This window comes from Sceloporus undulatus, chromosome 5 (genome assembly GCF_019175285.1).
Source record: "Sceloporus undulatus isolate JIND9_A2432 ecotype Alabama chromosome 5, SceUnd_v1.1, whole genome shotgun sequence".
Classification (NCBI taxonomy): domain Eukaryota; kingdom Metazoa; phylum Chordata; class Lepidosauria; order Squamata; family Phrynosomatidae; genus Sceloporus; species Sceloporus undulatus.
The window spans coordinates 100,766,876-100,783,524 of NC_056526.1; the positions used below are offsets into that span (position 1 = coordinate 100,766,876).

A 16,649-nucleotide genomic window follows, 5' to 3' on the forward strand; every position below is an offset into this window, starting at 1 on the left:
TGGCCTTTGTGAGTTTCTTCCAAGTCTTGATTGATTTCTATGATTCTATATATGACCCCTTTGTTTATCACAAGTGTACGTTCTTCAAAAAATAAATCTGTTGTAATAGGATTCAAAATTAAGTTTTTACAGTTTCGCTACACTGCAATTTATAGATGGTGAAAATTCCCTTTTGTTTTCTTTGGCACCAGACTTGACTGCTTCTCTCGACTCTACATTTTACTGTGTACTAGGTGATCGCAAGGTTCCTCAAGTGTTTATAAGCAATCTAGGTTTCCTGAACACCCCGGATGTCCTGGCGTAAGTAAGTCCCAAAATATGTCCGGATAGCTGTCTGGATGTACCTGTGTGTCTATACATGTAATAGGTATAATTCATCGGGATTGTGCTTGCTTCTATGTTCTTCAGAAACAGACTCTGTCTTTCCCTAATTCTTACTTTAAAGGTTAGCCTGTTTTAAACCCTTCCTGGGGTTACCCTCAGATGACAAATGTTCTATTAAAGTTGAACCTGTCGGGCAAATGCCCGAGCCAGACAGTTTTGCTCGCCGCCTTACAAAATTGTGAATAGGGTCGATTTTACTTCTTGTGGGGTGGATGGAAACTATATCTTAAGGACGGAGTTGGGGTCAGTCTCCTTTCCGTAGAGGTCAGTTATCAGTGAGGGCTCCTCTTTGTAATCACCATACATCCAAAAAAATGGAATCTTACTAATCAAAATTCAAACTCAAATTTCACGTATGTATCCCTTACTGAGGTATGTATGAAATTCTAATAGGTCACTCCACCGAGCCACCTTCCCATCTGATAAAGACATCATTCAAGGTGACCTTTTGAATTTCAAATATAATAATAATAATAATTTTTATTTATAATCCCGCCTTTCCATAAATATGAATCAAGCGGCTTACAAAAGATTAACAAAACATCAAGTATAGATTTGTAAAAAACATCCCTACAAAAGGAACAGGAATCAGTACAATTACATCTATCAGGGCAGGCGATGGCCGGTCAAATTACACTATCTGAGGTCATAAACAAGGGGCAGAGAAAAAAGACTAATTATCTAAGGCTGGGTACGCTAGCCGAAATAAATCGTTTTTAACATTCTTTTTTAAAAAAAACTAACGCGCGGGGAGGAGTGAAGCGGGAGCTCTCCAGGGAGCCTGTTCCAAAGGGTGGGGCGCCGCTGCAAAAAGCCCTCGTGAGGGTCTCACCCACTGTGACTTAGGACCTCTAACAGTTTCGTTTCCAGATTGTTCGAGTGTGTTGGGGCGGATTGTATGGGGAGAGGCAGTCCTCCAAGTCCTCTGGGGCGAAGCCATTTAGGGCTTATAGGTCAATACCAACACCTTGTATTGCGCTCGAAGCGCATAGGCAGCCAGTGGAGGTCTTTCAAGATAGGTGTTATATGGTCGACCTGGAGCTACCAGCGCCCAATCTGCGCCATGTTTGCACCAATTGGCCGCTTCTGGGTTTGGTACACGGGTTTTGCCCCAGTCGAGTGCGTGCAGAAATCCAATCAAGGAGGTACCAAAGCATGTACAAACAGTTTCAAGGTCCCTACAGTCCAGGTGGGACGCACGCTGTCGTATCCGCCGAAGCTAGACAAGCACTCCTGACCGTCGCATCCACCTGAGATGTCAGCGAGCGACGAGTCAAGGAGTACTCCCAAGCTACACACAATCCTTCAAGGGGAGCGTGACCCCGTTAAGGGACCGGGTGGACAGATCTAACCCACCCGGACCGGGGAACTATCACCAGTACTTCCGTTTTCCCTGATTCAACAATGAGTTTTTTCTCCCTCATCCAGGCCCATTACTGACTCCAAGCAGGCATCAGAGGAGAGATTGCCTTCCTTAGTTATGCATCAGGCGGAGAAGACAGAGAAGACTATTTGGGTGTCATCAGCACTGATAACACTGCCGCCCCGGTTGTCTCCGGATGGATCTCTCCAGCGGTTTGATCGTAAATGTTGAAAGCATTAGGGGACAAAATCGCTCCCTGAGGGACACCAGATGTACGGGCCCTCTTATCGGATCGGACACTCCCCCAGCTCCACCATTTTTTTTTCTGGAACCTGCCCGAGAGGTCGGAACGGAACCACTGCAAAGCAGTGCCCCTGAACCCACTCCTCAGGCGGGTCCAGAAGAAGGATTACCATGGTCGATGTATCGAAGCCGCTGAGATGTCCAAGAGCATAACAGGGACACGCTTCCACTGTCCATGCTCAGTGACGGAGAGTCATCAACTAAAAGCGACCATGGCCAGTCTCACCCTCCATAGCCTGCCCGGAAGCCACGTTTGAACTGGAGTCCAGAAACTCTGTTTGTCATCCAAGCTCTTTATGTTAACTTTGAAGAGATTCTCTTCATTCATATGTACGATGCTCAAAGCTATCAATAAATAGATTTGCTAATCAGTGCAAAATTTGCGCCCCATTGCAGTACCCGATATCTGCCCAATAGCACTTGTCCTGCGAAAGAAAAATAATTCTGTTTTAAAGAAATCTAGCTAATGTTACACAAGAAATGAGTAGTTGGGTATAGATAGTTCCCTTCTCTTATCCAATGTTTGATGAATTACTTTTCCATTCCTCATCATGGATATATTGGTGCCGATGGATGCCACGTCGAGTGTCACAGAATGCAATCATAATTCGGTCATGTGGATCTGTTCTAGGACTTGCAGAAAATGTCTGTGTTCTTTGATGTACGTGGACAATTTTGGGACAAAGGGCTTCAGGGCAAAGAGTCAACAACAATCCGAACGAGGTTCCAATATGGCCGCCCCATCCAGATATAATCGGCCTGCCCGTGACTAGACATTTATTTTTATGTCTTTTGGGTAACAGATAACAGACAAGTGTTCTTTCTTCTGATTGTAAACACAAATTCATAGACTATTCACGATTGAACTTTTGATTTTTCTTTCGTAAGGTCATGACTGCATGGTGCATCGTGTTGTTGAATTATTTAGTTGTCTATGGGTTTTGGCTACATATTCTTGCATATCCCAAAAACTATGCCCTCCCTGATATTGCTTGCTTAAAAACCACATTTTGGAGTTGCGCATAGTTCTTTAAGAGCCAAAAAACTCCTTGTGTTAAATTGTGCCAGACAGTGACAGAGATTGATCCTGAATTGAATTTTTAATTCTTAAGGAGGGCATCTCAACTGTAAGATCTTATGCTGGGTGTAGCTGGGTTAAAGGTAGATTAGATTTACCTCTAAATAAATCTGCAATCTTAACCTTTCTAAACTAATCTCTGTACCCTCAATCATGGTTTGCTAATTGGCTGCTTGTTTTGGGTGTGGAACCACGTTAGGCCTTTTTTCAATAATGAAAATACTTGGTGGAAGTACATTCCCTTGCAGTAAATAAACTACCTCTCGGTCTTTGTGTCCTCTTGCTGGGGAACCTGGTAGGTATAGTGTCCTGTCTTCTTCTCACGTGTATGTGTTTCTGTTTTGTCTGACATTTTAAAAACGATTGATGGGCTGCTGGTACTATCGAGGTCTAGAGTCATCAGTGCTAGCATTTAAGGCGATATTGCTTCTGTATCCTCAGGACTGATAACATTATCAGAGAAGATTCATCAAGCAAATGATACAGATTTTTAAGTTTCTTTGGCTGTACAGACAGCCAAAAATAAATCTGCTTCGAGTCACAGTGGAGGTATGGTGTTTCAATGCTGAATGCGTTCCTAAGAGTCCAGAAGCCACACCAAAACCACAATCCAGTACTTAGGGTGGAGCGTGGCTTTGGTGTGCAACTTCTGACTCTTAGGCTCAGCATCATTGCAAGTCCACTGTGACTCGAAGCAGCTTTATTTTGGCTGTCTGTAACAGGCCTATGATTTTTTTCCAAGTGTACACCTTATCTTCCTGGTAGTCTCTTAAGTCCCTTTGAAATTTTTTCAACTTGTTTTCTCTAATTTTTATACTTTTTTTCCCAGATCTTTATCTATATTTAAAATTCTCTGTTGAAACGTGGTAGTATCCATTTGTTTATATCTTGTTCAATCTTATTGATTTCCACTTTATGTTTCTCAATTTCACCTGGGCTGCAAAGATCAAAATAGTCATTGGCTGACTGCTGACATCCCCTTTTCATGCAAGCTGCTTGAGTAAGTGGTCTCTGCTCAACTCCAAGCTCTTGGTTGAAACTGAGTTGCTGGATCTATTTCAACCTAGTTTAAAGGCTGGGTTTCAAGCAGAAACTTCCGTGGCTGTTCTCTACTGGGAGAGGGATGGGGAATGCAATTTTCTTCATTCTCTTGGACTTCTTAGTTGCTTTCATAAACATCAATAGTGGCATTATTCTGGATAGGCTGAGCTGGGATGTGAGACATTATACCGGTTCTGGAACTACCTGAATGGCCAGTTCCAGAAATTGTTATGGGGGAGATGTCATTTCTCTGCCCAATGGGCTGCTCATGACTCTTTTATCCCCCATACATTTTAACATCTATGCAAAATCACTGGGAGAAGTTATCAAGAGGCAAGAGCTGTCCCCAATATGCAGGTGACATCCAGCTATTCCTCATCCTTTCATTTAATACAGAGGAGGCTTTTAAGTCTGTGAATCAGGACCTGAAGAGGGTAATGGACCAGAAGAGGCCCCAAACACCTGCAGGTTACACCTGAATATTTACTTTTGCAGAGTTTGTTGGAAAAGTTATCCAGTACCACCTTCTACAAGGTCCTCCACCATGGCACACAAAAATAGCTAGAGACCAGTCCAGATTGGCTCGCTGTAGCTGCTCTTGAGCAGCAGCTTTAGATTTCTTCTCTTCATGCCCCAAAAGCAGCTGGAACAGCTGAAAAACAGCCAGATGTGTGTTCCTCCAGTGTGGTGTAGGGTATTGGTCAATATTTCTATTTCCTTCACCTGTACAATTAAGTTGAGCCTGTTCTGGAGAGTGTTGCACTCTAAATAATGAAGTTCAAAAGTTATGGATGATTTTAGACCTACAGACATAGGCAGTCCCAGTAGTTCAGACTGGCTTTTACCATTTTAGGATGATACAGGAAATATTACAGAATAGGCACCACCTGTCTTGCAGAGGTATTGCCAGCAGGCTAGATTAACATCAGAAGCCCAAGGCAATGGCCAAAGGGTGGTGCCAAAGGGTGGTGGGTGGGTGATGCCCATTTGGTATCTGGATGGTGTCTCATTGTAGCTGCAAGGCTGGAAGCCCTAAGGTTGAAGCAAACTGGTTGAAGAAAAAGGAGATTTTAAGTTGTGTCCTGTGTTGTGTTGTAGTGTTATATTGGAATCCCATTTGTACATTATAATTTTATATGACTGGGTACATATGCATAGATAGTGTTTCTAATAAACCAATGGATAGAGAGTAGCAGGTAAGACAGGTTAGTGGTGAGAGCACAATGTGGTACCATCGGGTTGGCTAGAAGGCATCACCTTAGCGGGAGTCAAGTTATACAGGATTAGCCAAATACTTAGTTCTTTTAATCCAGTATGTACAAACTGGGAACCATTAGTTTAGAGCTGTATTAAGATGTTTTGTTATAGTGTGTATTGTCTATTTTAAAGTATAACTTGTAAGGGAAATGGGGTGGCAATTCAAATTGTCTGGGGCAGAGGGAGGTATGGCGATAGTAGGATGACATGTTGTTACAGAGGAAGGAAAGAGAAGCTTAACACCTGTCTGATTTCTTGTCTGGTCACCCTGCCATCTTCAGGAGCCTAGAGAGTGAACCAAGCCACTCACAAAAACTATGTAATGCCAGGCCAGTTAAAAATAAATCTCAGATAATCTATGACTTCTTCAAGGATGCAGAAGTCTTCACAGAAACTTGGCCATGAGATGATTGTGGCCCAATATGGGTGCAGGCTGTCCCAGTGGGGTACTGTATTAGTGAGCAAGTGAAGGAAAGTGGCTGTGGTCTACAAAGACCATCTTAATTTGACCAGAGTACCTATCAGGGAGCTGAACCACACTGAGTGTATATACCCGAGCCTGAAGACCAGGGAGACCAGGGATTCTGTTACTCTACTGTCCATACTGTTCCATAGGCTGGGCTCAAAACTGGTTTTGGAATTGATGTTGGTCACCCAGACTTTTGATCTTGGGCAGTTTCAGCATCCCTTTTGAGTCTGTCGGGTGCATCTTGGGAGTTCATGGCATTCATAACGAACATGGGCCTATCACATTGGGTTTCAAGGCCCACACATATGCAGCAGGTTACACCCTGATGCTGTCTTCAGCTCCGAGCATACAGATCTGTGGGTAGAGGTGATTAATGTCTCCAAGTTGTCATGGACAGATCATTTTCTGGTCAGAGTTAGTACCAAGTATCCATCCCTGCAGGGGGGGTGGACCTATTAAGATGGTCCATTCTCAAAGGCAAGGGGGAGCTTCTAGGTTTTCAGAAAGTTTTAAGGGTTTTATAGCTGTTACCACTGCTGTGGTAACAGCTATAAAATCCTGTTGAACTCCTGGTCAATAGATAGAAACAAGACCTGACTAGGTCTATTTACACGATCGCTCCCAAATGTCCTCTCCGACCCTCTGCTAATCAGCCCCCTTGGTTTACGGAGGCCCACAGGGAGATGAAATGGGAAGGATGTTGACGCGCTCAGATGGCAGAAAACTCAATTCATATCCTACAAGACATGCTACAGAGAACATCTTTGTTCCTATAATGTGGCAATATGTGCAGAGAAGAAAGCTTTCTACTCTATGTGTATTGTGTCTGCTGGTACCTCAGGGTTGGACATTTGCAATGTGCTGTACATTGGGCTAACTCTGTATTAAATTTGGAAACTTTAGTTAGTTCAAAACACAGCAGCCAGATTGATCACCGAGACATCCAGAACTGATCATATGTCATCAATATTAAAATCATTCCACTGACTGCCAGTTACTTTCCAGGCAAGGTAGTTTGAGTCCAGGTTACCTACAGGATCTCCTCCTCCCATATAATCTGCCCAGTACACTCAGGTCCTCTGACAGACATTTGCTCGATTCAGTCAGGAGTAGGTTGGCAAGTGTCAGCTAGGACTTTTTCTTCTGCCACCCCTAGACTGTGGAATGACCTGCTGGAAAAGATTTGACAGTTGCCTAAATGAGCACTGAAGACCATTATCTTCTGGCAGGCTTATCCAGATGATTTTACATTGTGAATTTTAAATGTGGATTTAGATCGTGTATGAATTATTTGTCCATTTAAAGTGATGCATATTTTAATTGATGTGTTTTAACTGAGGCTGTATATGGTTTATTTGTTGTTGTTCCCTGCTTCAATCCATGGGAATAGGTGGGTAAGAAATTATTATTATTATTATTATTATTATTATTATTATTATTTAGTATTACCTGGATAGAGTAAGTCATACTTTGGTAAGCACACAAAGGAGGAAGAGGAAGAGGGCACACCCATGTGGGTTTAACATCACAAATAATAAAAACCATGAAGGTTAAACCTGCGTTTGTCAAGGGCCGACTGTGCTAGGGATATCAACAAAACTGTTGCTTTTAAGCTCTGAATACAAATTTGGGAAACTCACAAAGCTTGCCTCTGATAACAAGAACAAAGTTCACAACAAAGAAAACAATAATTAATCATATATAGAATTAAAATATTTTAGTATAACCCTTTTTTTTAAAAGTGAAAGAACAAATACATTTGGATGAATTATTAAAGGCCCTTTCCCTAAGAGCAAAGGCCTGTCAAGATTTTTTTTTTTTAAAAAAAACCTTCTGTCCATGCTTCCTCCCATTCATAAACCTTTCCCTGCATTACAATCTCCATAATAAGCTTAGCATACTGGCATGACTGTATTCTAAATTCCTGGATGTCGAATAGTATGGGAGAGAGGATGGAGTCTTGATGCCCTGGTGGCGCAGTGGGGTTCAATGCCTGTACTGCAGCCACTCACTCAAAACCATAAGGTTGCAAGTTAATTACCAGTGAAAGGGCTCAAGCTTGACTCAGGCTTGCATCCTTCTGAGGTGGCAGCTAAAATGAGTACCCAGATTGTTGGAGGCAATTAGCTGACAGTTGTAAATTGCTTAGACGCTGTTAGTTCAGTATGAAGCAGTATATAAATGAAGCTGTTTGTAGGAATTCACACCACAGAAAAGCCAGGAATCTGAACAAAAGTCTTCCAATGCTGGTAATGACTCTGTCGGTAAAAGTACTGTCCATTGTCTTCTCTTCTCAACGCCCTGATGAAGGTGCCAAAGACAAAATGTACCCCAGAGCAGGGGTGGGCAACTGTGCCTCTTCTCAGCGGGGTTAGCTGGTGTATTAAAACCTCCTAAAACTTAGAATAAAACTTCCAAGCAATTTCCCCCTCCCTCAATGGCTTAAAACAGCTGTAACACACCACTGGTTTCTCCTCCAATTCCCCATGCCTTGAAAACTTGCCAGAACTTCAAAAATTAGGAGAAAAGTAACCAAAATAGGGAGTGATATTATTATTATTATTATTATTGTTATAGTTTATTTCTATAGCGCTGATATCATTTCTAGTTTTGATTCTGTCCAATGTGGGAAATTCTAGCAGGTTTTTAGAGTATGTGGTGGACATTTTGCAGCAGTTTGGAGCCACTAGTTTTCTTTACTCAATAAATAAATAAATAAATGAAGGGAGGGAGGGGGTGATAGCCAGCCCTCCCAGTCAAGGGTGATAAGAGCCATGTCCTTCTCTGTAAATCTTCTATCCTATCCTGGATACTGATTTTTAAATAACCAATCAAGTAATGATGACTTAATTGATTCAATAATATATGTTACTGGTGTTTGTGGTAATGAATCACATGGGGTCACATTTAATATCATTTAGTTAATCTCCAACATCTGCCTAGCGCTGCAGTCTTCTTTCGGTATTTTGCAAGAAGTCCCTTGCAGAGTGGCCCTCTGGGTGGGAAAGGAGGAGGAAATCAGAGGTGGCAGAAAGAGAAAACGAGCTCTGTTCCCATCCAGGGCTAGCTTTAGTCCCGCTCCACTTACAGCTCCCCATTGCCCACAAGAGTGGGGGGTGTATACGGGGACAGCTGCCACCCGCAGAAGGGACAGGCAGCCTCTCCCTCTCGGGAGGCTCTCTTCTCCCTCCTGGGAGGCGAGTGGGGTGCAAGGAGGACCGAGAGAGGCAGGCATGCCCTGAACCCGGAGGAGAACAGCCAGCAAGCCTTCAGTGAATCCAAGGGAATGATGTAAGGGCCCCTGCAAAGTGCTGCCCAACTTTCTTGTGGAGCAGTCCCTTGGCGGCGCAGGAGGACGGACCTCTGTCCGCAGTCCAGGGGCGGCTGCTCCGGGAAGAAAAAGGCCTTTCATGCCACCAAACTTGGACGCAGGCTGGCCTTCTGTCTCGGTTGAGATGGCCGCAACATTTCTGATGCACCCGCCTCAGCCCCAGAGGGAGCGATGGGTGCCTTGTTGCCCCGTCCCTCTTGCGGCTCCTGGGCTCTTGCTCCCTTCCTCTGCAGGTGCCTCCCCTCCTCCCCCTCCTCCTCTTCCCAGGCGGGGAGCTCGGCTGCGGGCCTCTGCGGCTTGCTTGCCCTGTCCCGCCTCAAGCACTGCAAAGGGAGGGAGGGTTGCCAAGAAGGCATGAAGAGCCCCCTCTCTTCCTCGGACTGCAGGCTCCCTCCCTGCGCCGCTAAACACCGGCTCAAGGCCTCCCTTCCTCCCTCCCTCCCTCCTTCTCTCTCGACCCTCCTCGGGCGGCGGGTCTGGCCCAGAGAGCGGGGGCGGAGGGCAGGCAGGACGCCCACAGCAGGCGCCGATGGCCCCGGGCCGCGCTGGCAGCCCCAGCCCAGGGGCTCGCAGGGTTCCCCGGCAGACGAGGCAAGGCTCCCCCGGCCCTTCTCCAGCCCCTCCGAGGAGGACACCGGCCCCACCAGCGCCGCTTCCTAAAGGGGAGGGGGGCATTCGCCGCCAGGGAGGGCCGCCCTTGCCTAGCTACGGGGAAAGAAGTCCGGCTTCTGCGGGCCCCTGCCTGGCCTCTTCCCTCCAGGGCGGGCGACAGCGGAGCCGCGGAGCCCCTTCTTCCTCGGCCTTTGCCCCGGGGGAGGCTCCGGCAGCCCGGCTCCCCTGGAAGAGCGCGCCCCGGGGCCCCGCCGCTTCCCGCATTGCGACGGAGGGAGGGAGGGCTCCCTCCGCCCGTTTGCAAAGGGAAGCCCTCCAGAATGTGGTCGGTGGCCGAGGGACGGAGGGGGAGCGGGGCGGGGGAGGGGCGCCGCTTCGCTGCCGGAGGAAGAGGGGCCGCGGCCGGTTCTGCTGAGGGCGCCTTGGAGGCAGGAGGAGGAGGAGGAGGAGGCAGGGCGGGCGGGCGGGCGGGGGCGCTCCCTCCCTCCTGCGCCGCAATGCCTCTTCGGCTGCAGTCAAGAGCGCTCTCGGGTTTCTGCTGAGGCTGCAGCGCAGTCCAGGGATGGCCCGCTGCTCGGGGGCCCTGCGCCGCCTCGCCGCCGCCGCCTCCTGGCTCGGCCTCGGCCTTCCCTGGGACCAAAGCAGCCGCAGAGGAGGAGGAGGAGGAGGCGGCGGACGCGGAGGCGGCAGGAGGACGCCCGGGTCCCCCGCTGCCTGAGCCGGACTCCGACGGAGGGAAGCGGCCCCGGGCCCCAGGACCTCCTCCTCCTCCTCCTTCCCCTCAGAGCCAGGGCCAGGGCCTGGGCTGCCTCCAGGACGCAGCCGAAAGGGGCCGGTGGCGGTGGCGCTGTATGAATATTTCAGCATCCCCGAGGCAGCAGCCTGTAAAGCGATCCGCCTCCTGCTCCTCCTGCTGCTGCTGCTGCTGCTGAAAGAGCGGAGGAGGAGGCTGCCGCGGCGCTTGGGCTGCTTCTTCGGCTACTGGTGGCGCAGGGAGGGAGGCGGCCCGCCTTGCCGCAGTGAGCCGGCATCCTGGGGTCGGCCGCAGGTGAGGCAGGAGCAGCCCTTCGGAAGGAGCCGGCGGTAAGGCTGGGCGGGAGGCCGGGCAGAAATCCCCCCTCGGGGGAAAGGCTCTCTCTCTCGCGGAGTCAAAGGGACCGAATGGCTCCTTCCTGCTGCCGCCCACCCGAACAGAGATGGCTCTTCTCCCCAGACATTGCTAAGGTTAAGGACACCCCCCGTCCGCCCGTCCGCCTTAGTGCCCTGGGAGTGACCGGAGACCGACATCCCGGGGCGCATGGTGTGTTTGTTAGAGCAATTAAACTCGGTTTACTTTCTGGGCAATAGATGCCGAATGGAAGCTATAAGGCAAATAGTTTCCCTGAGCCAAGAGACCGAGAAGTTCTGATGCAAAGAAGGCTGGCGCTTTCTGGGGAGTGCTGTGTGGGACTCTTTCTTTTGACTTTGGTAGTGCTAGGCTGCAATCTAGAACCGCATGCTATCTAGGGAGCCTTCCTAGAGCTCTAGAGCTCTGGCGATGGTGGTCCTTGCAGTCTGCTGCGGGGGGGGGGAGGGAGGGGAGATTCACCCTTTTAAAGACTCTCCTTCTTATCCCTTTGCAGTACCTCCCAGTTGCCCCCGACGTGATCTTTCTTTCTTAAAAGATTCACCATAATAGTGGAAGGGGCCAATCCAGAGCAAGTGGGAAGCCGGCGGCGGCGGAGGATATTGCTGAGTCGACATTTTAAGCAACCCCATCCCAGCCTCTGCATTCATTGATTTCTATTGAGGGAAAGTGCAGCAGCAGCAGCAGCAAGAGAATGCTTACATCCTGGAGAAAAATGAAGGACCTGTGTTAAAAGACAGAAGCTGATCCCAGTCATTGCATTGTGTGCTAAGAGACCCTAATTTCTTTCTTTGCTCTTGCATATAGCCAGATACAGTTTCTCCACTCCTTCCTTCCCAAATGAGCATCATCTACTATCCCCTACTTTTTCCAGCTTTTATGCCCTTCGACCCATTCGACCCATTCCTCTTTCTTTATCCTTGAGTTTCCCAGCCTTAATACCCGCCCTCCATTCCTGCTCTTTGAAACAAGGGACCAAATAAGGACAGCAGTCCTCTGCACTCATGCTTTAATTCTGCATGTAAAGCTTCTCCTTTGAGTATCTCTATTCTTCATGCTTCTTCAGTTTTGACAGCTTTAGGTTTTGGATCCCATCTCCATCTCCATACCATCACATTTTTTTTTAAATCTCCTCTCCCATCCCTTTTCACCATGACTGTAATGGCTGGGGATAACATGGATGAGACTTCTGCTTTGCCGGGCCACCTTCAAGACAACTATAGGCCTGGTACTCATGATGACCATGAATGCTGTGAGAGGGTTGTGATCAACATCGCTGGCCTAAGATTTGAAACCCAGCTGAAAACTCTTGCCCAGTTTCCCAACACATTGCTGGGTAACCCAAAGAAACGCATGCAGTATTTTGATCCACTGAGGAATGAATACTTTTTTGATAGGAACCGGCCCAGTTTTGATGCCATCCTCTATTATTACCAGTCTGGAGGACGGCTTCGCAGACCAGTTAATGTGCCCTTAGACATGTTTTCTGAGGAGATCAAGTTCTATGAATTGGGAGAAGAGGCCATGGAGAAATTCCGGGAAGATGAAGGCTTCATCAAAGAGGAAGAGAGGCCGTTGCCTGAAAAGGAATATCAAAGGCAAGTATGGCTCCTCTTTGAATATCCTGAGAGCTCTGGGCCAGCCCGGGTCATTGCAATAGTCTCTGTCATGGTGATCTTAATCTCCATAGTTATATTTTGTCTGGAAACTTTGCCAGCATTGAAAGAACAGGAAAGGGAATATACAGGACCCCAAAACCGCAGTGACAATTCCACCATGTATTACAAGTCTAATATATTTACTGATCCCTTCTTTGTTGTGGAGACACTCTGCATCATTTGGTTTTCTTTTGAATTGGTAGTGCGCTTTTTTGCCTGCCCCAGCAAAGCCGAATTCTTCAAGAACATCATGAACTTCATTGACATAGTAGCCATCATCCCTTACTTCATCACTCTGGGTACAGAGATGGCTGAGCAGAAGGGGCCCCCAAAGGGGGAGCAGGCCACCTCTCTGGCTATTTTGAGAGTCATCAGACTGGTAAGAGTCTTTAGAATCTTCAAACTCTCAAGACATTCTAAGGGCCTCCAGATCCTGGGACAGACCCTCAAAGCGAGCATGAGGGAGTTAGGTTTGCTAATCTTTTTCCTCTTCATTGGGGTGATTTTGTTCTCCAGCGCGGTGTATTTTGCTGAAGCTGAAGAACCTGACACTCATTTCGACAGCATCCCCGATGCTTTCTGGTGGGCAGTGGTATCCATGACCACTGTAGGATATGGTGACATGTACCCTGTGACAATTGGAGGCAAAATCGTGGGCTCCTTGTGTGCCATTGCTGGTGTGCTGACAATTGCCCTGCCTGTACCTGTCATTGTGTCCAACTTCAACTACTTCTACCACCGAGAAACAGAAGGGGAAGAACAGGCTCAGTTACTTAAAGTTAGCTCTCCTAATTTAGCATCTGACAGTGATCTGAGTCGCCGTAGCTCCTCCACAATCAGCAAATCTGAGTACATGGAAATTGAAGAGGATATGAATAATAGCATAGACAATTTTAGAGAGGCAAACCTCAGAACTGGCAACTATACCTTAGCCAACCAAAACTGTATTAATAAAAACAAGCTGCTTACTGATGTTTAAAAACATGTAGTAAAGAAAACAATGGCAGCTTGATGACTTTAAATGACTGGCAATCACACTTCGTAGAAGCTTTATGAATAGCCTTTGAATGCTTTACCTCGTAAATGCGTTGTTGCATTGCGATTTTTTGCTCAGTGATTCAAGAAGCTTTTATGATTCATGGAAAAAAATCCATGTCTTGGTTTATTTTAAATGGATATTTTACAGTTGGTTTAAACAGTTTAACCTTAATTCTTTGGATAAGTCTGGTTACAAATAAGAATTGTATGCTTCTAAGCTCTGGTCATTTTGGCATTACTTTCAGTTGTTTAATTTAATTTTAAAAATTCCAGGAGAACTCTTACAAATATTTAAAATATGCATGGACTCCAGGGGGAAATCTACAAAAAAAAACTGCACAATGCATCCAAGAAATTGCATCCAAATAATATTAATCATAATGTGCAGTAAGTATTTGCCACCCTTTAGATTGACTGACATATGTATTTCCTTCTTTTGTGAAAGGTTTTGTAGTTCTGATCTACAGATCCACACACAGCACTTTATAAAAATATTCTAAGTCTTTTGATTTTGCTGAATACACTCTTAAAAGTGAAGAGTTGTTCTCTATGGAGTTGCAGGGGGCGGGGAATAGGTGGGGGGAAACAACATCTGCAATGCTGCTAAGGTTTATTAAGTGCAGATGCTTTTAATGTATTTTTCCATTCTCCAGAACTGGATGCAAACATTTTTAGCTCCTTCGTTGCAAGATAGCACAATAAAATTTAATATAAGCATGTTTGACTTTGATACTATCTATTTTATAATTGCATGCCTTGGAACATTACCTCAGACAATAGGGGATAAGCTTTTGTTTGAACTAATCTTTAAAATAGGCCCTTTTTATTTCAATTTGCATTCACCAAAAGTGCACTCCTTTTTATTTATTAAGTATTGGATTATTATCTTAAAAGTACTGTATTCAAGTGCATATGTTAGTCAAATGGGAACAATAATTTTGGAGCATGCTAAAATATTCAGCATTATGGCCTATTTGACTAAGGTGTAGCTCAAAATTAATTAATGCATGATTTCAGTAATTTAAGAAAATTGCTTGTTGGGACTGTGGGCCAGGAATTAGAGAGACTTGATGATTTTCCTGCATACCACAGGAAAATGAGATAGCTTCTGTCCAGGTCTTGTTAGAAAGTAACATATCCCATCCTTTAAAGGGAAATTTATATGAAAAAATATCAAGTTCAGTTTATATATAGCAATGCCTAAATATTCTGTATCTCTTGGAGCAGAAAAAGATGCAGAAGCATGCCTTTTGATGCATTCTTAGAATGTAAAATGGAACTTACCTATTATATGCATCCAAATTACAATCAGTTCTTTCGCAGTCATTTGAACCTTAGATATTTTGTATTCCCTTAGGAGTCTCTGAAGAGACTCAACCAATTGATTTTAGATAGTTGCTTAGTGCCTTTATCCTTACAGCCACTGAACTGCTGAAAGTGCCTCTATGAAAAGAGCTGATCCTAGTAGACATGGATGAGTCAGCTGGACAGTATCGGGATTCTGTTGTTCCAAACGCAGGCACCACAGAAAGAGCAAGACAGTTTGCAAAGCAAAGAGGCAGGAGAAGAGGGCAGAAATCACCAGCACTCATGCACACACCCAGTTTCCTTTGGTGCTTTCCCCCTCTACAACAGAGTAATATTGCAACCTAGCCTTTGCCTTTACCAAATACGTTGCAATCATAAGTATGCAGAATGTAACCTTTATCCAGTTTGTTTATAGAGACTTTATTGTCCTCCATGTTCTGGGGCAGGTGGGGGAAGCCAGAAGGAGTTGGGCCATTCTTTGGAATGGCTATTTAGGAAAGCCTGTCTATAGACACAAGAAGATGTAAGGACCATCATTTACAGCAGTAGTGCAGTAAGCCAGGACAAATGGGTACTCTGAATCACCTGGATTCTTTTTAGAGGTGTTTGCTCTTCCAACCAGGCACATGGGTTTGTCTAAGTCTCCATGAACTCTCCTACTTACTGTAATAACTTTCCTACTGTTCTGGCTTGTTGAAGTTGCAGCATATTCTGCAAATAAGCAACTACTGAAATTACAAGTCACATAAGTCAGTACATTAATGTTAACTGAAACAGGTCCCAAACACTAGAATGGTTTGAGACCACTTTAACTGCCCTGGCTCAATACTAGGGAATTCTGGGAACTGTAGTTTTGAGAGACATTTTGCCTTCTGTCAGAGAGCTCTGGTGCCACAATAAACTATAATTCCCAGGATTCTCTATCACAGAGCCAGGGCAATCAAAGCAGTCTCAAACTGGATGTCTCAAACTTTCTGCAATGTGTTTTGGACCACAGATAGAAATCTTGTGACTTTTAAACATGACAGTTGAAAATCATCTTTTGACATTTAATATGTGATCACTTGCTTTCAGACCCCCCCCCCCCCCATTACATAGAGTCCAGGTCTCCTTCTAATCCCTAATCTGTTTCTCTATAACTACTGTTGTATGCTATTTTAAAGTGAAAATATTAACATTAATTCTACAGTTTTGCATAAACCCAATATGCCAGATACACAAACGGATGCAGTTTTATTGCTTTGGTGATATATACGGAAAATATTTGTCAAATGCAAAATAATTTCTTAAATAGTAATTGCAAAGCACTTTTAAATAAAATACCATTACGTTTAGTCATTTAGAGTGTAGTGACACTGCAGAATTAAAGCAATTTGACATCACTTTAACTGCCATGACTATCCTATAGAATCCTGGGATTTGTAGTTCAGGGAAATATTCAGCCTGATCTGTCAGAGAGCTCTGGTATCTCACCAAACTACAAATCTCAGGTTTCTGTAGGACAGAGCCATGAAAGTCAAACTGGTGTTAGACTGCTTCAATTCTGCAATGTGACTACACCCTAAGTTGTATTTAGTCATCCTTTCCCAATACTAGATCTGACGGTCTGGCCAAGACTTTGTAAACCTCGAAATTTAAAAACATCACCCCAATGATTAACTGGCTTGAAAGTTGCATTTAG

The 16,649-nt window shown here is 45.4% G+C and overlaps 1 protein-coding gene across 1 annotated transcript; it reads left to right on the top strand.

Moving 5' to 3' along the window:
• The first annotated feature begins 11,459 nt into the window (after positions 1–11,459).
• LOC121932278 (potassium voltage-gated channel subfamily A member 1) lies at positions 11,460–15,826 on the top strand. Its single transcript, XM_042470850.1, has one exon. The coding sequence runs from the start codon at positions 12,117–12,119 to the stop codon at positions 13,599–13,601; it is 1,485 nt and encodes a 494-aa protein (XP_042326784.1). The 5' UTR covers positions 11,460–12,116; the 3' UTR covers positions 13,602–15,826.
• Positions 15,827–16,649: the final 823 nt, after the last annotated feature.

Excerpts from the sequence above, each read along its gene's own strand:
- LOC121932278 (XM_042470850.1), top strand. The coding sequence starts at position 12,117 with ATGACTGTAATGGCTGGGGATAACATGGATGAGACTTCTGCTTTGCCG.